Source organism: Marmota marmota, unplaced genomic scaffold (assembly GCF_001458135.2).
Source record: "Marmota marmota marmota unplaced genomic scaffold, marMar, whole genome shotgun sequence".
NCBI lineage: Eukaryota > Metazoa > Chordata > Mammalia > Rodentia > Sciuridae > Marmota > Marmota marmota.
Window position 1 is genome coordinate 53,565,177 of NW_026000026.1, and position 24,275 is coordinate 53,589,451.

The 24,275-nt window shown below is 35.8% G+C and overlaps 1 protein-coding gene across 18 annotated transcripts in view; it reads right to left on the minus strand.

Annotated features, from left to right (window-relative positions):
• Mctp1 (multiple C2 and transmembrane domain containing 1) overlaps positions 1 to 24,275 on the minus strand; it is a 367,854-nt gene that overhangs the window by 231,911 nt on the left and 111,668 nt on the right. For all 18 annotated transcript variants that reach the window (XM_015483699.2, XM_048811432.1, XM_048811442.1 and 15 more), the window contains exon 3: positions 5,245 to 5,387. In XM_015483699.2, the coding sequence (XP_015339185.1) occupies positions 5,245 to 5,387 (143 nt within the window). The remainder of the gene's footprint in view (positions 1 to 5,244; positions 5,388 to 24,275) is intronic.

Consider the following 24,275-nt stretch of genomic DNA (forward strand, 5'->3'; position numbering starts at 1 on the left):
TTTATTCCATTCTTCCATTGATAGACACCTCGTTTGGTTTCATAATGTACTATTGTGAGTTGTGCTAAAATAAACATGGATGTGCATGTATCTCTAACATGTCCAACTTCATTTGGATAAATATGAAGGAGTGTGTTATGGTATGGATGTAGAATGTCCTCCAAAGTCTCATATATTCAGAGGTGGTGCTTTTAGAAATTGATTAAATCATGGGGTGCTTTTTTTAGAAATTGGTTAAATCATGAGGGCTGGACCTCTTTAGTGGATTAATCCGCTGATGGATGCATGGACAACTGGAGATGGGACCTAATTAGAGGATGTAGTTCACTGGGGCATACCCTGGAAGAATGTATCTTCTTCCCAGCCCCTTCCTCCCTCTCTCTGTTTCCAGCTGCCATGAGTTGAACAACTTTCTTCCACCCCACCCTTTACCACACTCTTCCACCTGATGTTTCTGCTTTGGAGCCAGTGTACCATGGACTATACCTCTGAAACTGTCATCCAAAATCTTTCCCCCTCTAAGTTGCTCTTGTCAGGTATTTTGGTCACAGCAATGAAAAGCTAAAACGTGATTTGGCTGAACATTAGCCACAGTGTCATAAACATTTTCTCCTTAATATTACTTGTACTCTTCTACTGTAGTTCTGGGTATTTACTATAAGCCTTGAATAGTAGTGTCAGTGGGAAGACATAGAGGATTTGAATTAAATTAAACAAAAATGGGCGAGGAATATATCCTGCTGTTTGTGCTGTGAGCAGGAGTGTCAGTGTGCACACAGACAGGGTTCCTGAAGTCTTATTTCCCTTAAGTATTGCATGTATTGCATTTTAACTCAGCTCCCACTGCTACCTTATTATAATATTTTTATAGCCCATTCCTCAAGCTTTCTTCTTACCTGCCATTAATGTGAAGGCATTCAGAACTGAAGGAATATTCTCTTTTCACTAAAAAGCTATGTGAATTTCAGATAAAAAAATAAACTTAGATTATTTTGTGCATAGTATGACAAAATATGACAGTTTCAATATTTTCTGAAATTTTTTTTTACTGGAAATGATACAAGCACTATAACTTTAATATGATTTATAACCATGGCTCAGAACTAAATTTTGTTTTCCTTAGTAATTTTTACATTGATAGAGACGAGATTAAAGGATATACAGGTATTTCTTTTTCTTAAGCTACAGATGGGAGGATTGCAGACTTAGTATTTTCTAACCAACTACTTCACAAATGCATTTCATATTACCAATCACTAAAGAATAAATTCCTAAGAAATCTTTCAGGCAAGATTAATCATTCATCAGAGAAAAAGTAGACTTCATATTAGAATCAAGGAAATCAATCACACAGTGTTGTGCAGAGATAATGAAAATGATGTAATGTTAATGAAATTATAGTGTCTGAAACTATCACTTTCACCCATGTATTTCATTTAGGTCCTTGAATGCCTGAGGTTAGGCAAAAAGTGGCTAACACAAAAAAGGAAAAATTAAAGCTAAGAGATTTTCCTCTAAAGAAGCCCTATGCATTTTACAGAAAGTGAAAACCAACAGAAAAATGTGATAGCATTTTAAAAAGTGCAGAGTATCACAAAACTGCGCTTTTATGCTTGTATTAATATTTGAGAGGCCAGTGAAATTTCTTTCTAAATTAATCATTTTTTTCTTACACAGAAATGTAACAAAATTGACAAATCTTTTATAAATTACTATGTACCTACTTCTGTATGGTAGAAGTTAAATTGTGGATAATAATCTTGTATAATGAACACTCAAAAGTGGTTAAAGAACAAAGCTGTAAAACAACCCGTGGATTCTTATTCTCACCTTCTTATAGTGTGTGTGTCATTAACCAGGACTATCTATCAGCCTGCATGCATTGTCACTGTCTCCATCTACTGTGTGTTTGTGTGTGTGTGTGTGTGTGTGTGTGTATGTGTGTGAATGCACACACATGTGTGTTACTGCTCTCTGAAAACAACATATTTTCCTAACATTCTTTTCTGTGTGCTTCAGATTCTTGTCTGTCTGTTTCAAGCCTAGTTAAATGTTCCTCTTAAAATATGCATTTGACAATTGAATTTCTACATAGGTGAATATTCATTCTTGAGCACAAGAGAATAAATAGCAAAAGGACCCAGCCAATATCTGATGTAATTTTGGGAAATTCATGTGTAGCCTTGTGTAGACTGGAGAACCACAGATTGTTTTGTTTGTTTGTTTTTTAAAATACTTTTAGTTGTCGATAGACCTATTTTTATTTATTTATACATGGTGCTGAGAATCGAACCCAGCGCCTCACACATACCAGGCAAGTGTGTTACCACTGAGCCCCTGCCCCAGCCACTTGTTTTGTTTTTTTAATGGACTAATATTCCATTAAAGGAAGATAGATCCACCACAGAAGTAATTGAAAACAAATGTCTTCCCTGTCATGATTTCTCTCTTTAGCAATATTAATGCAATCCAACAGCCTGTTGCTACCATATTAACACATGCTTTCCTCTCCACCATTTCCTTCATGACTACAGCTGCTCTCACTCATCTCTTCTGACCACCCCCTCAGGAATAAAATTTCTTCTATAGCCTTCTTGGCTTCAAAAATTCCTCTTCATCCTCTGTGTCACTGCTTTATAATGAAAGTGATATTTCTTTCTCTTTAGACATGAGGAGGAGGGTAGAAACATCTCTGATCAAGCTTCCCTTTGTGGGCAGGAGGGTTGGTTGTGAACATTCCCACATTAATAATTATTGCGGCATCCCACATTATACATTAAGAGATGGTTCATTAATTCTATTTAATTTATTTCCTTTAGTCAGTGTTCACTTGAGACAATTTCTTATGCAATAGAGGTTCATTCTCCATATACAATATCTAGTAACTTATCAACTTTACACTTAGGAGATTCTCTTCATCCATTTTATAAACTGTTTTACTAGTATTTTAATAACATCTTGATAGTTTCTTTTTCCTTTCTGTGGGAGAAGGAAACAACTGGAGGCAATACAATGAAGATTTGGGGGAAGGGGGATGTCCAGTGATTGTTGAAGGAGTGACTCTGAGATTTTGAGCTTATATGCCAGTAGAGAAAATCTAGAGAAGAGTGGGTGTGTTTGGTGTGGTAAAATAGAGAAAAGCATGGACACTGAATGGATAGACAAAACACAGGAGCACAAAAAATTGTAGGGGTCTAGAGACATGAATTAAAGAGAAGTGAGGTATGAAATTAGGAGACCTATTTAAAACCATAGTTTTAACAAGAAATTGGGTTGTAATTTCCTAAGAACTTCCTTAAGCTCTTCATCTTTCTTTTAGTTACATCAAATAAGAGAAAAGCCTTCCCCCCGCCACTCATTTTTGGTAATATAATAGAGAATGAATTTTTCTCCCCCATTATCTTTACCCTTTTCATTTCCCAAGTAAAGAATTTTGCTTGCAACCAGGAATTTTGGATCTTAACTAACAATTTATTTTTCTCACTGCCTTTAGCCAAGTCTTTATTCAAAATAAGCTGTCCAAAATGACTTGACCTTTAGGGAGCAAACCCACTTGAGAGTTTATGCATCAAGCTCCTTTCCCTCTATGGTAGGTTTCTTGCTACAGGTTTTCAACTGCTGATTTCTTGAAGGCTGCAGCTTTTTTACCCACCAAAGTCTTCATCAACCACCTAACTCCAACCATCTTCTTTCCTTTCTTCCCTACCCTGCTTCCTGCCTGCAACCCCCTTCTCATTTTATTTGCCTCTGGTACTGAGGCTATCGTATCCATCTGGAGTTTGTGATTCCTGGTCTGGTGTTCTGGCACATGGTCTTTACATATTGATTGCAACATGATTCTCAGGTTTTTAAGTGGATTTTTTTCTTCCTGACACTGTGATGAATCATCTTCTGTGGTGCTCAGAAAGCTGTCTATATTTCAGGGCTTTTCAAGATTCTGCTAGGGCATGTATTGATCGTCTTGTGCATGGGAAGGCTGTAGCTACTCTTGAGGGAAGCAGTTTTGCACCAAATGCCATACAATCATCTAGCTTCTGGAAAGCACTTTCATTCCAAGGCAGAAACAGTTCCACATGGCCACCAGGAACAAGCTCTAAATGTTTACTTACATTAAGCAGTGTAATTACAGGAATGATTCTGAAGGCCTTGTTGTACCAGAATCCTCATTAGAGGTGATGCATGGTCCCTGAGCTGGATAAAACAATGGTTTCTCATTTTGCCCTTGACAACTCTTATTTGCTGAAAAGCACAGATCTTTTGGATATCATTCCAGGATTTGAATTTCCTAAGAACCAAGCAACCTCCTTAAATTTTTTGTAATCTTCAGTGTTATCTTTGCTCGCCAAAGGAAGCCCAGGAATTGCTCATTATGATGATCATTGGACATGACCATGCTGGTAAAGCTGCAGTAGCCAGGCCAGAGCAGATGGGATATGGCTTTGGGATTGACAGGTGACAGCAGCACGAGGTTTTGGTTAGAGCAAACATGTGACCTCCTCAACACATATTTCCAAAAGTTGTTCTAGCTGGAACCGTGAACCACATCACCTCAAACTCTGGGGATCTGAAGTACAGCTCTGCCAGTACTTCTGGACTCAGCACTGATCTGATGGTCTGCTAATTCACTGACAGCACAGGGCTGTCATTTTTATGCAAATTAGTGGAAAAAATATTCACATCTGGTTGAAGGGGAGTCTTGAAAAAGGCAGAAAACATGACATGTTGTCACATGTCTTCGTCTTTTTGGTGAGTTTTCATATCAGTGGACAAGTACACATTCAGGTGAGAAGAGGAGGCCACACACCTTTCAACTGGCAGCTTTTATAGGAAAAGCTTAAATAGCACAGTTCTTAAACAGAAAGCCTAGGTTCTGCGAAAGCTCTTCATCTCACTAGGTTACATGGAGACTTGTTTTCAGATCTCCCAGAGTGCACTGAATAAGGAGGCAACGCAAAGCAGGAGACATACTTCCTGATCCTCCCAAATAACTGCAATACAACTGTCCTGAAGAAAAATGCCTTTGCCAGCTTCCTCTGCCTTGTATCTCATTTCATCACATTATCAACAGATTAGACTTGTGAACAGCAGAGTACATCCTGTGTGGAAAATCTCATCAGAGAGAGAGAGAGAGAGAGAGAGAGAGAGAGAGAGAGAGAGAGAGACAGAGAGAGAGAGAGAGATGCTAAAAAAACCATTCAACAGGATTTTGTGTCAGATTCTGTTAGGGAAAAACAAATGGCTTACCTTTATATACAATGGCTCCCTAAGATGATCAATAAGAATGCAAGCCTTTTCCTCCCACACAGGATTGAGGTTCTTGTGTATTATTTTACTTCTAAAAACTTCTTTTCTTCCAATTTTAAACTTCACATATGGATCACTTGTCCCTATTAAAGAGATACAGATTGACCCATGTTAATCATGCCTTTCTAAGGAAACAAGATAACTGTTTATTAAAGCATCAGAAAGAGTTTGAAGGAAGAAAATAAGGGTTGTGTTTTTCCTGAATGTTTTCTTGCATATGGAAGTGACAGAAAATTATTATTATTATCTTCTCATATTGTATAATCCTGTCCTGTTATTTTTTTTCAAAAAAAGTCGATTACATGGAGGAGATATAAATTGAAGCCCAATTATAAATCAGAGATTAATCTGACATTTCTCTTGATATCATCCAATCACCTATAAAAAGCATGAACAATGAGATTGGCTTATTTAACTAGTTTTAAAGACTAATGCATATTACCAAAATTAGGGGCTTAGGAAAAGGTGAGTATCAAATTGAGCTTCATTTCATCCTTGACTTCATATTCTTTCTTGCTTAGAAGTTTCAATTTTAGAATATGAGAAAAGAATGTTGGTCTTAGAGAAATGTAGTATGAGGGAAGAAGGACAAATACTAATTAAACAAACTGGATACTTCATATTGTGCTTAACCCCTTCTTTGCTGCTTATATGATGAAGAAAATCAGAGCTGTCAAGTTGTTCATGGACACACAGCTAACAAGATATGGAGTTAGGATTCCACACAGGGCTATTTGACTCTAATGGCTGCATTTTATACCATCTGTGCAGGAGAGAAAGGCCTTTACATACATACACACACCAATATAAAATACTATTTCTTATTTGGACATGAGGTTGACAAATGAGGTCCATCTTTACTGGTGGAATTTATACAGTTATTAAGGATTCTTACAGAACTGAATCAGTGACATCATCAAAGAAAAATGATCCAGTATATGACAGTCTCCATTGTTAGGAAATAAACTCTTTCTATAAGGCCCTACTTCCTTAGGATAAGTTTGATGTAACTCTTACTGTTCTGTCTAGGTTGAAACCTCACTTGATAACTGTGGTCTATATGATTCAATAAAAGATACTGTAATGGTTTGGATGTGAGGTATCCCTCTAAACCTTATGTGTGAGACAATGCAAGAAGGTTTAGAGGAGAGATGATTGGGTTATGAAAGCCTTAACCCAAATAGTGAATTAATCCCCTGATGGGGATTAAGTGAATGGTAACTGAAGGCACATAGGGTATGGCTAGAGGAGGTGGGCATTGGGGGCGTGCATTTAGGGGTACATATTTTGGATCTGGTGAGTGGAGTCTCTCTCCTTTCTGACCATCATGTGAGCCACTTCCCTCTACCACAGCCCCATGATGTTCTGCCTCACCTTGAGCCCCAAGAAATAGAGTGTGCTGACTATGGACTGAGACCCCTGAAACCTTGAGGTCCCAAATAAAATTTTCCTCTTCTAAAATTGTTCTTGTCAGGTGTTTTTTTGTTACAGCAGTGAAAAAGATGACTGAAACAGACATGAATGGGACTCTGAAAACTATAAAACCTCAAGTAAGTGTTAGACATTACAGTTCTGAAACTGAGATCCTTAAATCTACCCTCTATATCCCTCCTCTATCCTTTACTCACCTCAATGACACACAAACACCTATGCTAAATATAAGCTTGCCTTATCTGGTTTGCCTTTTCTTAATTATTTGGGATTACTCTCAAAACTCTTCATATCCCCCTGCCCCCAATATAATAACTAGACCCAAGTATAATAAAATAACAAAACCCACTTTTCCATTGTGACAACTCCATTTTCAGTTTGATTTTATTATAAAAGTACAACCTTAAAAATATTTATAAATGTAAATGCAGGCTTATACATGAGAACTATTAGAATATTTCTTTGGCAGTTCAATACAACTGAAATGTTTTAATGACTAAATGCTTAACAATTAAATGTTTAATGGTTAGATGGCTAACATGGGTATTTTCAGCTTACTGGTTCTCAGATATGGGTGAGGATCCTGGGAGATAGAGCTGTTACAGTTCATATTCTGAAGGAGACTAAAATTCAAGAACCCATTTGAATTTTCTTAGTCATGCACTAGATCATGTTAATGTCACTGGTTTTAAAAATTATCTATGTAAAGTCAGGGTGATGGTACACACCTATAATCCTAATGACTCCAGAGACTAAGGCAGGAGGATCACAAGTTCAAGATCAGCCTCAGCTACTTAGTAAAGCCCTAAGCAACTTAGTAAGACACTGCCTTAAAATGAAAAAATAAAAGGGCTAGGGGTATAGCTCAATGGTAAAGCACCCCTGGGTTAATTCCCAGTAGCCCCCTCCCCCAAATGATCTGTGTAATTGCCAGTACCTTCTAAGCCAGCTAAGATATCAAAATCTCCATGAAATTAGAGCTCCACTGGATCACTATTACACATGTCTAGCACTTGGTATAGAATCAGAAATATTGTGCCAGGCACGGTGGCTCAGGAGATTGAGGCAGGAGGTGGCAAGTTAAAGTCAGCCTCAGCAACTTAGCAAGACCCTAAGCAACTCAGTGAGACCCTATCTTAAAAAAAAAGGGGGGGGGGGCTGGCAATGTGGCTCAGTGGTTAAGTGCCCCTGGGTTCAAGCCCCCGGTACCAAAAAACAAACACATTAATTAATTAAAACTATTGTAAGTCCTTAATAAATGTTTGGTGAACAAATAAATGAAAGAATGATTTAATGATGCATGGGGCAGAAAGGTAGTCTAAAAAATTGCTTGGTGAAAATAAAAGAAAATTTGGGAATCTCTATTTTTAAGTTTGCAGAGGCAGTAAAACTACTCAAAAATTTTCATGCTCAACATCTCCAGTGTTTCCGAAGGACAGATGGTCAGCATAGAAAGTAAATAATCAATCGGGGTCAGAAATATGAGAGCTAATTGGTAAATTATCAAAGAAAAGGAAATGGGTTGCTAACACCTTCAGGCAACCCAGGGAACTGCTCCTCCCAACACAAGGAATTGCTAATGATCACCCTTCTCTTTTCCTGCCCTTAGGCATGTAAGTAGGTGGAGAGGGAGAGAAAACCGGGATTTATAAAAAGGCAAGACACCCCACTCCTGAGGATACCCAGCTCTGGATCCCCATTTCTCTGGAGAAGTATAACTCTGTCTCTCTCTTAAAGGAAACTTGCTTTCTAGGTTTGCCTAGGTGTTTCTTGGGTGTTTAGGGAATGAGGAACCAATCCTGATTTCCCAGACCAGTATCAATTTCAGAAATGAATTCTAAAGCTTCCAAACCTCTCTAGCACAGAGGATGAAACCCTTGACCAAAATGCTATGTTGCAGGGTGATACCTGAGGATAAGGAAAAAGACTTGGGTGTCTTAAGTAGATGTCCCAAAGAATATGAGCTAAATCTCTTGCCCTTTTCTTGTTGTTTACTCTGCTTCGGCAACATTTTAATGAGTGTGGTTATTGAATTTTCAGAATAAAGCATATAAGAGTAGTAGGTGGCAAGAGGAAGCCAGAGAGACTGCAGTAAAAAATGACAGTTCTTACGAGATGAAGAAGAACAGTTTTGAAATTTGAGAAGAAGTTACAAAAATTTTTGTAAGTTTTTCTTTCTAGAGCACTTTGGAACAGGGACAAAGGGTTCCAAGAGAGATACGTAGGGCTTACTGGTAGCTGACAGATGGCAGCAAAAATGAAATGAACTCAGGAGTAGAAACAACATGGTATGAGGGCAAAAACAAACTATTGACTGGACTAGATCAGAAATCTCAGAAATAGACTAATGGAAATATTCTATTTGATGATGGTTACAACATAAAAATAAATGGAGAAAAGATGAACTGTTAACTAGATTTTACTGGGATATCAGACTCATCATATGAAAAAGTTGAAGCCAGATCCTTATCCATCTTGTGCCATATGCAAAGATGTACTCTTGACAACCCTAATGGCTAAATGTGAATTTTAAATCAACAAAGCTAATAGAGATGGGGGAAATATTTTATGAATAAGCAAAAATTTAAAATCACAAGCCATAAAATAAAGAGAGAGAGAGAGGGGAGGAGGAGGATTGTGTACAGTTAAAACCTTTTCTTTAAGCATGGTATAAAAACAAACACATAGACCAACAGAAAAGAATAGAAGACACAGAGACAAACCCACAAAGCTATGTTGATTCTTGACAAAGGTGCCAATAACATACATAGGAAAAAAGACAGCTTCTTCAGCAAATGGTGCTGGGAAAACTGGATATCCATATGCAGAAGAATGAAACTACATCCTTATCTCTCACCATGTGTAAAAGTCAACTCAAAATGGGTGAAAGACCTCAGTATAAGACCAAAAACTTCCCAAATGTTAGAAGAAAAAGTAGGAAACTCTTCAACACACAGGGGCAGGCAAAGACTTTCTGAATAGGACCCCTATAACTCAGGAAATAAAGAAAAAGAATCAATAAATAAGATAGTATTAAATTTAAAAGTTTCTGAACAGTAAAGGAAATGAGTGAAGAGATAGTTACTCTCCTGACAGAAGATTAATATCCAGAATATACAAAAAACTTTCCACCAAATCACTCAATCAATAAATGGGCAAATGAAATGAACAGACCACTTCTCAAAAGAAGAAGTGAAAATGGTCAACATCTTCAGCCATCAGGAAAATGTGATTCAAAACTACACTGAGGTTCCATCTCACTCTAGGTAGAATGGAAATCATCAAGAATGCAGATAATAAATGCTGGCAAGGTTTTAGGGTAAAAGAACTGTTGGAATTCCACACTGCTGGGATGTAAATTAGTAGAGCTAGTATGGAAATCAGAATGGAGGTTCCCCAAAAAGCTAAAAATAGAACTACAAAAAGATCCAACTATATCTTTCCTTGGTATTCATCCAAAAGAATTAAAGTCAGCATACTCCAGAGATACATGCATATCCATGCTTTTTTGCAGCACAATTCATAGTAACTATGTTATGAAATCAGCCTAGATACCCATCAACAGATGAATGCATGAAGAAAATGTGGTGAATATATACAATAGAGTTTTATTAAGCCATAAAAAAAACAAAATTATATAATTTGCAGGAAAATGGATGAAACTTGAGAGCATTATATTAAAAATAAGTCAGTCTCAGAAAGTCAAGGATTATGTTTTTTTCTCATGTGGAAGCTAGAAGGAAAATAAACAGGAAATAACGGGATATCATGAAAGTAGAAGGGCGAGATCAGGGAGAGAGAAAGGGGGAAGGAGGGGGGTGTACTGGGAGAGTGAAATTGATCAAAATACATAATACATGCATATATATATATATATATATATATATATATTTTCACCCAGGGCTTAAAATTTCTCCTTCTTTTGTTTCAGTATAATTGAGTTCACTCTTTCTCTATGTAATAGTCTTGTCTCTATTCCAATATATATATTTGGTACCAGAAATTAAACTCATAGGAGCCACATCCTCAGTCTTTTCTATTTTTTATTTTTTAGTCTCAGCTAAATTACTGAGATTGGCTTTGAAATTGTGATCCTCCTACCTTAACCCATGGAGCTGTTGGAATTACAGGTATGTACCACCCCACGCAGCTCCAATAGTCTTTGCTATTTTTGACAAGCATCCATGCAATTTCCCTCCTTGATATGCTGAAGAGCAGTTTGGTAGATTTCTGTTTGTTGTTCCAGGATACCTAGCTGAGCTAGATTCCATTGTCAGTCACAGTTCTTTACTTCTCTCAGTGTCCAATATCTTTGCAATCCCTCCTACTATGGACAGACTTTGCCCTTGATGATGAAACTTGTTTTGACCTATAAATTTAATAAACCACATCCTGATTTTAGCAAACAGGGTTATGGAATGGGCCTGTGAAATGGCTGGGCCTTCGCTTGTGCTTCTGCTATCACTATGAGCAAAACATACCTGGCCAGCTAGTGGTCCCAGGGAGAGTATATAAGATGTCTGAAGCAGAACAACGCCTGCCATCTCAGCCCAAAGCAGAACTGCCATGCTAACTCACCAATTTATGGACAAAACATAAATACTTTTTGTTGTATGTAACCGAAGTTTTGTGGTTATAGGCAATGCAATTGTTCTAAGAGTTAACAAACATGGTAGGCTTGTAGCCTAATTTTCTGGCCCTCCCAGAGATTCCTTGAGTGCATTCCTTTCTTTCTGGAGTGGGTTCTGATTACTGCTAAAATCTCTGAGTGAAACAATAGATAGTGTCTAGTGCTGGTGAGGACGTGGGAAGGTGGACAACCTTGTGTTCACTAACAGAAGGACAGAATATTTCAGTAATTTTGGAAAGCAATCTGGCAATTTCTGATGAAATTATGTGTATGTCTTATGATCCAGCAATTCCATTTGTGAGCCTTTATTCCATGTAATTTTTGTGTAGGTCCAACAGGAACTATTTATAAAGATATATTGAGTAGCACTATTGGTAGTTGCAGATACCTGGATGTCTATCATAAGGCAGAAGAAAGGTAAAATGTGGTAGATGTATACATAGAATACTAGGAAGCAGTTAGAAACAATGGATTGGTTCAATGGACAGCATCATCAATATCTCTAAATAGCAAAGCCATAAGCAATAAATATAGGAAGTACTATATATAGAACATCATATAGGCAATGAAAAACACAATCACACAGTTTATATTCCAGAGGGTTACATTCAATTCAAGAATATGTATTAAGTATGTTGATTGGTCTTCTACATGGGCTAAAGAAAATTGGAGTTGGAAAACTCATATGAAGGTAGAAAAACAAAAACAGGTAAGGGGATCTTACACAGGCCAGTTATTAGAGGAGTGTGGTTAAACCTGCATTTTAGAAAAAAGGAGGAAAATAAAAGGAAAGATGGAAAAAAGGGAGAACTGAAAGAAAAAATGAAAGGAAGGAGGAAAAAAATGAAAGGAAGAAAGGAAGGAAAGCTAACTATATTTACAAACCATTTGGTAAGCCACAAAAGCTGAGACACAGAGTCAGAGGAGCTTTGGCAAAGCCTCTCCAAACAGTACCCAGATGGGGCTCCCTGGAACTTTGCCATCTACTTCATGCGTGACAGCTCCCAGGCAAGGAGCTCCCAGGCAGGTGTTCCCGATGATCTGATGGCTATACTTGGATTGATTCCTGCTTCTGTAAGAACCATTTGAAAATTCTAGGGATAATGCAGAAAAAGCTGGCTCAAGGTCCTTGTTCTTTGTGTTCAACTTTGCTCATATTTTGGGCATGACTTCTGACCCTCTTTTTTGCTGTTTACTTGCCCAAGCCTTCTTGCTACAGTTTTGGTGCAGTAAGTTTGTCTTTGTTCTCTGTTTTTAGCATGAACTAATTATATTTAACAATTTTAAAACTACTTCATTAGAACTCAAAAAACTTAACACCAAAAAGAAAAACAAATAATCCAATCAATAAATGGGCAAGGGAACTGAACAGACACTTTAGAAAAGAAGAAATAGCATCAGTCAACAAATATATGAAAAAAATGTTCAACATCTCCAGCAATTGGAGAAATGCAAATTAAAACTACACTAAGATTTCATCTCACTCCAGTGAGAATGGCAGTGATAAAAAAATACAGGCAATAATAAATGTTGGGGGAGGATGTGGGAAAAAGGGTACACTCATACATTGCTGGTGGGAGTGCAAATTGGCAAAACCATTATGGAAAGCAGTATGGAGATTCCTCAAAAAACTAGGAATGGAACCACCATTTGACCCAATTATCCCACTCTTCAGCATATTCCCAAAGGACTTAAAATCAGCATGCTATTGTGACGCAGATCACATGTTTGTAGCAGTTCAGTTCACAATAGCTAAGGAACCAAACTAGTTGCCCTTCAACAGATGAATGCGTAAAGAAAATGTGCACACAATGAAACATTACTCAGCTGTAAAGAAGAATGGAATTATGGCATTTGCTGGTAAATGGATGGAACTGGAGACTATCATGCTAAGTGAAATAAGCTAGTTCCCCAAAACCAAAGGCCAAACATCCTTTCCGATATGTGGATGCTAACACACAATAAGGAGGTGAGGGAGAATAGAAATTCATTGCATTGGACAAAGGGAAATGAAGGGAAGGGTGAAGGAATGAAAATAGGAAAGTCAGTAGAATAAATTAGAATGACTTTCCCGTGTTCTTATATGAATACATGACCAATATAACTGCATATCCCAACCATAAGAATGGGAAATTATACTCATATATGTATAGTATGTTAAAATACACTCCACTGTCATGTATAACTAAAAAAGAAACATATAAATAAAAATAAAACCTCTTTATTAAGATATGTTTGACCTGTACAAATCGAACTTACTGTATACAACCCAATGAACCTATAAAACTGTCACAATCAAGACCATAGATATATCCATCATTTTCCAAAGTTTTCCCCTTCCCTATTCATGTTATTATTATTTGTGGTAAGAGTACTTAGCGCAAGACTTACCTGCTTTGAAAAAATACAGTACAGTATTTGTAGTTAAAGGCACTATGCTATGTAGAATTTTAGGACTTTGTATCCTTTATCCATCAGTTCTCAATTTCCCTCTTACCTCAGCCCTTGGAAATCTCCATTCTACTCATTGCTTTTATGAATATATTTTAGATTTCTCATAAAAGTGAGATCATATTTGTCTCAAAGCATTTGTCTTTAGATTAATTTATTTATCATAAGATCCTCCAAGTTCATCTGTTATTGCAAATGAAAGGATCTCCTTTTTTCTTTTATATTTTAAATTGACAAATTCAAAATTTGAATCCATATATGTACATGAAGCTTTGAACTCTGTATGTATTAGAGAATGGCTATATCAATCTAATTAATGCAGATCCTTTGATATAGATATTTAAAAATAACTATAGACTTGTTTGTGAAAAATACTTAAAATTGAATAATAGTAATGTTTAAGTATAAAGTATACTGTTATTAACTATAGTCACCATCCTATACAATAAATTTCTTAATTTATTACTCCTAACTGAAATTTTGCATATGTGACCAATATTATCCGGATAGACTACAATAAAATAATAGTAGGGAACTTCAAAAACCCATCTTCAGCAATGGATAAATTGTGTTCTATATTAATATTAGGTCTATTTTTTCCAGGATGTAGTTTAAATCTGATGTTTCCTTATTGATTTTCTGTCTGGATGATCACTGTTGAAAGTAAAGTGATAAAGTTCTCTGCTATTGTTAGAAAATTAAGCTGGCTTAGGAAAAGTGTTCTAAAACCTAATGGACATCATTAAAAATAAATCCAGATTTCTCATTAAAATAGTTCTTAGCTATTATTTTGTTGAGACTATTTCTGCCTTCAGATCTATTAATATTTGCTTTATACATTTAGCTACTCTAATGCTGAAGTGCATATATTTACAATTGTTATATATTCTTGCTAAATTGACCCCTTTATTGTTATATAATGACTTTCACTGTTTTTGCAGGTTGACTCAAAGTCTGTTTTGCTGGTGTGAATATATAGCTACCTCTGCCTTTATTTGGTTTCCATTTGCATAGAATATATTTTTCATTTTTCATGGAGTGGGTCTCTTGTGCACAGCACATAGTTGGCTCTTTAGAAGTAAATCCATTTGGTTATTCTGTATCTTTTGATGGGATGTTTACATGCATTTATATTCAAGGAATTTTGATACAAAAGGACTTACTACTGCCATTTTATTGTTTTCCAGTGTTTTCTAGATCCTTTGATATAGTTATTTAAAAATATTTTGTCTTTTAACTTTTATACTACAGTTGAAAGTGGTTTACACATCACTATTAGAGTATTATTTTGGATTTGGCTATATCCTTACCTTTTCCAGTGAGTTTTATAATTTTGTATGTTTCACATCAAAAATAAGCATCCTTTCAGGTCAGTTTGAAGGATTTCCTTTAGCATTTCTGGCAAGGCAGGTGTAGGGGCAATGAACTCCCTCAGTTTTTGATTGCTTAGGAAAGTCTATATTGCTTCTTCATTGCTAAAGGAAAGCTTTCTGGCTGTTTGTTTTTCCTTTCTGAAGAACCAGCTCTGTTGAGTAGTCCTGGAGGGAGCCTGATCTGTAGGGAAGTCAGAGCTCTCTTTACTCATCCCCTCAGGTGAGCATCTGGCAAAAGGGGACCTCTCCAGGCGCTGAACTGAGGTGGGCTTGGGGGAAAGAAGGGTAATATAGGTAGAGTGAAACTGCCTTTCCAACCGTCTTCACTGTATCTTTCCTCATTTCTGTTCTCCTCTACCACACTTTAATCTACAGCCTCATGAAGGTATTTTTTAGTGTGAATTTTTTTAATATCAGTGTTTCTGACAAAGCATGGGAAATTCTGTTCTGCCTTGTTGCTAATATCACTCTTCTTAATATCATTAAGTATTTGTTGAATGAGTGAGTAAATAATTAAGTGTACAGAGTGATGTCAAACACATCCTTCTTATGGTTTGAATGTTTATATCCCTTCCAAAATTCATGTTGAAACTAAATTCTCAATGCAACAGTATAAAGAGGCGGTGCCTTTAGGAGATGGTTAGTCCATGAGGACTCCACATCACAAATGGATTAGCCTTAGAAAAGGGCTTGGGGGTGAGTTCACTTTTTGCATCACTATGTCCCAAGAGAATATGGTGTTTATCCCTTTAGGAGAACCTAACGACAATGCACCATCTTGGAAGCAGAGGCTGGGCTCTTATCAGATGCTAAACCTGCTGGCACCTTGATCTCCAAAATTGTGAGGAATAAGTTTCTATTGTTTATGAATCAAAAAACTACACTCAGATTTTTTGTTATAGCAGCATAAATGGATTAATATAATCCTCACAAAGACTCTAAAATGTTTGGGAAAGTATATATTGCAGGTGAAAAGCAATCTGAGATTCAGTGTGACATTCCTCTAAACCTCATAACAAGTAAGTGACAGGAATGGAAGACAAATCTAGACATCAGACTCCAAGTCCAGGATTTCTTCTGTTTAACCATTTGAAAAAATAAAAATGAAAGCTGATAAGAGGAGGCCTCACAGTTTAGTTTGGGCTGATGCTCCAATGGGCACCAAGATCTCAAGGACAAATGTCAGGGTTCTCTGAAAACACATTATGATGGTGCAATCTTTTATAGATGTGTGGTTTTGGTTATAGGTTGGCCTGGTTTGGAGATGGTACATGTCAGCAAATTTCAGCCAGTGATAAAAACAAACCCAAGTATATGCTCACCGTGGGTTAGCCACCAAACTTTACCTGTTTTGTTTTGTTTCGCCAACCATCACTTAAGTCTCTGGGTACTATTTTCAAAACTTAGTAACTATCTCTCAGGGCTGGGAATTGAATTCAGAGTCTAATGCATGCTAGGCAAGTGCTCTAACACTGGGGTATACACCTTTTCACCAACTTTAGTAATTTTTAATAGCCAACTTTCAAGTATTTATAATTGTTTTCAAGATCTTAACTTGGGGTATCCTTAGTGATGGAGAGTCCCTAATAGTTCAAGACCTTCAGCTTTGTTGTGATTCTAGTATAGATAATAGGAGACATTGTTCTTTGAAGTTAGGGTTAGTAAAATATTTGTAGTAAATAATGTCTTGTCTTCCATGTTTGACCAAGATTCTTTCAACAAGTTATTACTGGTGATATTAATAGCTATGTTTGTTTTTTAAATAAGGAGTTCCGTGGCCAAGTGTTTCTGACAAAGCATGGGAAATTCATATTTGGAAAATATTGATTTAGAAGTAAGTTAAATAGATATATTATCTCCAGTCTTAAAATAGTTGAATGTGTGCTACGACTCTCCATGAAGTGGGGTGGGTGGTGGAATACATCATTTATGAGGCTTTTATGACCCCAAAGACTATTTTTCTAGGATTTGTCTTTTAGAACCAGTAAGCCCTGAATCTTTTTTGGAAAATGCTGCCTTATTGTATTTCATAATAAAGACGTTTCACTTTCTAGAGGTCATTTTATTGTAATATACTTTCAAGTTAACTCAAATAATTTTATTAGGTCACTGGTATGAGAATTAACCTTTAATAAATATATAATATAAAAAGTTTCATTTGTTGCTTCAAACAATCCCTAATAAACCCACAGGCTAGTGCAGTTTTGTTGCAATATTGCAACAAACCACAAGATGGCACTAATACTCATCAAATTATGCATGGTCTGTGATTCTGCTATTCAAACAAAGCTAGGTGGCTCCCCTGCACACTTTGTGGTTCCCAGGCACTTTCTAGAAATATACGTTTCATTGTTATTATTTACAGAATTAACCTCATTAAAGAATTTCTTATGGTGATGGTGAAATTTTAAAAAGGGCAAAAAAGGATAGGAGATTAAACTAGGAAGTTTTAGCCTTAAAGTACAAAATTCAGATTTTGTTATTAACATCTGAGTCCAGAATCTTTCACACATTAATTAGTCAGATAGTCTTAACCTCAGAGTTTGCTTTTAATTATTATTTTACATTATAATTATACATCTGTGCTTTAAAAGTTCTAGAATATTTTAAACTAAAGAACATTAATGTTTGTTTCTGAACTCCAGGATCAAATTGTTTCAAAAAGAGGAATTAGATGGTTTCTGTCAATGGTTTCTCATGTAGTAGAGGAATACATATTATAAATACCATGTGTATGTGCTTGTTTTAAAATGAATCAGAACAATGATGAACTTCAACATTTTATACAATTACTTAGCCTAAGTTTGAACAGGTCCATTTTGTGCAGAAATAAACAAAGCAGACAGAGGATGGCAGCCTCTCTTCCCTTAAAATAGGAGTAAAGATATTTAAAATATAAATAGCCCTCTAGTAATGGTTCTCCTGGTTTTTATTTTCAGAATAAATGAGCCTCCTGGTTAACAAATTCACCATGGATCTTCCTGAAGATAACCAATCTTATTATGAGCATTAAGAGTTACCTATCTTTTGTCACCCAAAGGCAACAGAGGGGTTGTCTTTGGATAAGATCTTATTTAAGAGAGACTATGAAAATAGTCATGTTTAAAACATACCCCCAATAATGGATTGTTTCTTTCTACACATTTATTTTCATTAATTATTTTTAAAACTTTAAAATATGTACCTTATTTGTGTGCTAAATTATTTCTTTATGCTCTCCTATTCCTTTTTCATTTTTTGTTGGTGACTAGTAATGCCTTAAAATGGAAAAATTTTGCAGAGCTAAATAACTGGATGTCTTAAAATTTAAACACAAAAGGTTTATAACAGCAGATAGCTTCAGGTAATAACAGTAAAGTAAAAAAAAAAAGTAAATTGACAGGCTGGGGCTGTAGCTCAGTGGTGGAGCACTTACCTCGCATATGTGAGGCTCTGGGTTCGATCCTCAGTACTACATATAAATAAGTAAAATAAAGATTCTGACAACTAAAAAATATTTTATAAAAAAAGTAAATTAACATTTTTAAGGAACATGAATATTCTAATGAATTTAAATTTGGGGCTAATAAAATTACCACAATATAGCACACAAATGAATGGAAATGATGAATTGGAAATAATACTATAACAAAATACAGTATAGAACTGAATAAGCAAATTTATTTCTTTGAGAAGAAGGCACTTCAAACAAATTACATATTGTAAAAGTATTAATGATAGGAATACATGTGATTTTTATGAGAATTTTTTAGGATCAGTTTTCTCTTCTAAATGCACAGTTCAAGATAGGATATGCAAGAAAAATTGTTCATGTTGTATTTGGGATAAATACAACTGACTCAAGTTTACCTTCATATCTACATAAACAACAGATAGTATCTAAATGCAATTTCCTGATAACTTCTGGAGGGTTTGGTAAGATGAAATAAGGAAGGGTGGTGCTTATTTACATGTTTCTCACACTGCTTTAAACAAACCTTGTTTTAATTTTGAATAGACATTGTATATTGACCTGACATAAGAACAATTACAATGGTGTCATAATTACCAATCTTTCCTAAGAACCTTAGGAAAGATTGGTAATTATGTAGCCTCCAGAAATTCCCTCTATGAGCAGTAACTAATGCACTGACTCTGTAATAGAAATATATACTCCTCACCATTAATTTTTTTTTTTTTACCTAAAGGGAAACAGTTTTTCCTGAAGTAACTTTGAAATATATACCAGGTTTAACTTTTCTATATAAAAATTCAAATAGCAATAAAATTGTAATGGAAAGTGCCCATATCCACCTCAATTACTTTTTTAAGTCAGTCTCAACACTTTTCTGAAATTGTTTCCCTGAGTGCCACCAGTAACTTTTTTTTTTTTAAAACTACCAGTTTCAATGGCTTCCTTAATCTTTGACTCCTTCCATCTGTGAGTCATTAAATATTACTACCTTCACTGACTGAAAATTTCTTCTTTCTGGATTCTGTAGCACTAGTCACAGTAGACCTCTGATAGGAATAATATTGGCCAGAGAATGAGTTCTGCTTGTAGGAATAATATTGGCCAGAGAATGAGTTCTGCTTGTTTTAGCAGTGTGATCTATGAAAAGTGCTCTTCTCTATACTTTTGTGTTTTCAAAATAAGGAACTGCCCACATTTACCTGAGAGCCAAGCTCTCTGATGACACCCAACCTGCATACCCTTGATGGACAATCAGCCATTCCACATAAGTGGGTTTTCCAGGAAACTAAAAGGTACCACTCCAAACATGTGGTAATATAATTGTTAACATGCCTAAAGAAACTATTTCTAAAATTAATAATATTTCTGTCCTTTGGGAATACAAAATGAATATAACTTTTAAAATGTGGGGTAGAGTGTCATTTATTGATCATGTCTGTCTGGGAAAGATTCCAGCATAAGCAATTTAAACCTTTTTTAGAAAACTAGTGAAATTTGTGTAGAAATATTTCAACTTTTGAAACTCTCCACTGAATGTGTCTAAAGGTCAAAAGATATTTCTTATATAATGAGGGCACTTTCCCCATAATAGATATTTCTATAATATTATTACGTATTCATTTTTCTTCATACCTTTCAATTTGCAGTTATTATAAACTCAATGACAGCATTATTTTCATTACTATAAATGCCAGTGAATAAAATGTGGTGCTTAAAACATAACAGGTTAAATGTAATTTGAAGTGGATGGAGCAAGAGTGCCAAGATCATGTACTTCATGGAGAGCAACCTGCCAATCAGAACCCTGCTCTTGGTCCATTATGTGGATGAGAAATAAACTTCTATCATTTTGAGTCATTAAATATTTGAGGTTCTATTTTGTGATCAGATTTCAGTGTATTCTAATCAATACAGATTTTAAAGTCCTATGGATTATAATTATTAAAATTTCATTTGCAATATCATTCGGTGTATTCCACCTGATATATGTCCCTAAATTCTTTGATTCTAATTTTTAAAACACTTCTTGAAGGGTTGGTGACATAGTTTAGTGGAAGAGCACTTGCCTAGCATATAAAAGGCCCTTAGTTAGATCCCCATCATACCAGAAAAATGAAACAAAACCTCTCAAAACTATCTCTATCATTATTGCCTCATCATTCCTTATCTACATTATTTTAGAGCCTTCTTCTTGTTTTCTGTGCTTCTTCAAATCTAACCTCTAAATGATGCTATTATTTCCATAATATTCAAATCTGTCCACTTTATTCCTCTTGGACTATATTTATAAGTTTTTTTTCCTGCAGTTGTAGATGGACAGCATGCCTTTATTTTATTTTTTATGTGGTGCTAAGGATTGAACCCAGTGTCTCACACGTGCTAGGTAAGTGCTCTGCCACTGAGCTACAGCCCCAGCCCCTTGGACTACCTTTTATTCCGTATCTCACATCCAGAAGCACTTCTGTGGGTAGCCCAGGCCCCAGAACTCTGGCTTAGGATCAATATTCAAAACTTCTTATCCAAGAGATTTTTTCCAAACATGTGTGTATTTTGACAATCTTGTACTTTAACTATGGAGATTTCTGATCCTAATTTGGCATCCATTTTCCTCTTTTACCTTTTAGGTATAGAGTCTTGAGGAGTTTTAGCAGAACAGAAGATCACCCACCACAGAATTTCTTCTTCTTTAAGCACAGGCATGACCACATGAACAAATCTTTGCTGGCAAGAACTGACCAGAGGTGATGTAGGCTCCCTCTGGATCTTCTAGTGTAAAGAGAAGCAGCCACTTCAGACCAAAGATGGAGGCCACATGGTGATGAGAGCAGAGCTATTCCATCAGCCCTAGATCTCCCAGGACCTCAGGTGGCAGAAAATGTAAAATTATGTGAAAAGTTGAGTTTCTTATTAAAAAAAAAACTCATCTTGTACCATAGTACAACTTTCCAAATAGATTTCCCTTCTAGAAAAGTACATTTCTTACTGGAATGACTTGTTTGACTTTATAGAGTCAATCGGTCTATAGACAGAGAGAACCTATTCATTTCAGTTTAAGAAGACTGTGTTCTGAATGAGTTTTTTTCCATAGCCTGGACACTTCTGGGCATGTCTCATACTTGCAGACATAAAGATTAAAATAAAATAAAGAAAGAAAAATGGGTCTAGAGGGGAGAGAACTAGAACTAACTTTCTTGAATAACTATTATGTACCTGGGCCTTTTAATAAAATATTTTATTTATATATAATTACATCCCTGTGAGGTAGGTTAAACCAGCACAGAGGAGGCCACCCAGTAAATGTTAAATACATTGATGTTCTCAATATTTTACCAGTTAGTAAACTGGTTCTGAGAGGCAGCTTGACTTGGTTACGTTTAGTAAGGGGCAGCTCCAGAGTCTATTATAAGATCTATTTGATTCTAGATTCCACGTTTACTCCACTAATCTGGACCCCTGTAATTCTAGCTGAGGCTAAGGGAGGAGGGTCATAAATTTGAGGCCAGTCCAGATAACTTAGTGAAACCCTATTTCAAAATTTTCAAAATTAAAAGGGCTGGGGATGCATTTCAGTGGTAGAGTTTTCCTGGGTTCAATTCCCAGGGCTGAATAAAATATTGAAAAGAAAGGAAAGAAAAAAGAAAAAAATTTAGAAATTTAGTCCATTGCACCATGTTGTCTAACTACTATAAACCTTTTCAATCAATGCTTTTCTTAACTATCTCAAACTATTATTTTTGAGCATAGTCTTCCTTCAATAAATCTCTTCAATCTCTTTGATCCCACAACAGAGGCAGGATTTGATACTATGGAATTCATGTGTTGCACCCAATGTGGCAATTATAATTTTTAACTATTAGACTAGCAGAATATGGACTAGACAAACTCAGGAGAATTGGGTTAGGAAGATGATTTATTTAATGCTATTTGTCTCCACTAGACTGAAAATATCACAAGGGCAGGGACCCCTTCTGCACCCCAGAACCTGCTTCAAAGCTTGCTGTTGTTGATCAACAAATATTTGTTGACTTCTGTGAATAACATATTATTATTAATATATTAGCTTTGCTTAAGTTGGATACTGATTCAAATGCCCCAAACTGAGTTTCTCTGCAAAGAATCAAATGGCCCAATGATAAATAAAATTCTAATTAAATAGTATGAAACTGTTTGGTATATTTCTGAGGGGAGTGAAGGCTCACAATTACTCCACCCATAACAGAGATAGTTCAATGTTGAACAGGGTGATAGTTAAGAGCTCAGCCTCCAAGTTAGAAAGCCTGGGTACCAATCTGCACTCCAGCACTTACTAGTCATGAGGACCTGGGCAAGTCATCTGACAGGACAAAATGGAAGTGATCATAGACACTCATTAACGTCACCAAAGGGATTAATTATGGGGTACATGTCAAGTCCCTGCCATAGTTCTTGCCACATTCAATTAGCAATTATTTTTATTCTTAATCTTACTTAGAATAGAAAGTAATATAATTATATCACAATTTTAAAATGAATTATATAATTTAATTGAGATAAAGAACTATGAACACATCAAAATGGGATCAAATATCTGATTCCACATGTTTAATAATTCATTTCAGTTCAGATAGTTATTATTTAGCTACTTCCTTTAATCATTTAAGAATACATAAACACATAGTAGAAAAGTAATTATTTTCAAGTGCTTTCTCTCTTCTAGTTATATGGAAATAGCAACTCTATTAGATTTGTTAAGTCAAGAAAAAGGCTTATAATTAATTATAAACATTGTATGAAAAAAACATCATAAAATGTGCCATTAAAATAATTAGAGAACATAGAACATATCCACTAAAAATTGATGACCCTGAAAACAAAACCTCTTCCTCAATCAAAACTGTAAGTAATAATGCAAATAATTTTATGACTCTTTATTAATTACTATTAACTGAAATAACTCCAAGACAATTATATTACAATTGTACAAATGTGTAACAAATGACCATAGTAAGAGAATAGTACATTTCTTAGACTCACATATTCAATTTGAGAAAAGACAAAGGAGTGATCTCCTATTTGCCTCTCTGCTGTAGTCTTCCCCACTCTAATTCATTTTCCAACATCATATGCATAAATATTTTTCTGATGCAAAAGTCTGATATTATTCCTTTGCTTTTAATTCTCATTACTTTCTCCATGACTTTAGAATACAGTCCAAACCACTCAGCACGTATTATGGACTGAACATTTGTGTCTCCACTGTACCTCAAAATTATCTGCTGAATTACTAAGTTACCGCTGCCCCACTGTGTGATGGCATTTGAGAGTCGGGACTTTGGGAGGTAATTAGGTTTAGATGAGCTCATGGGGTGGGGATGGTCTCATAATGGGATTAGTGTCCCCTGAGAAGAGGAAGGAACTCAGAGCTCTCTCTCAGTATATTGAGGAAAGGCCACATAACCATCCAGCAAGAGGGGGCTGTCTACAAGCTAGGAAGCAGGCAAGTCCTTGCCAGAAACCAAACCTTTCTCTTAAGCTCCCAGGGCATGATGCCTTGAAGTAGCTGCCATTAGATTGAAAGGGAATAGTAAAAGAATAAATCCTGTATGAAGAATATGTGTAAGAAATAAGAACAGACCCAACTCAGAAGCACATT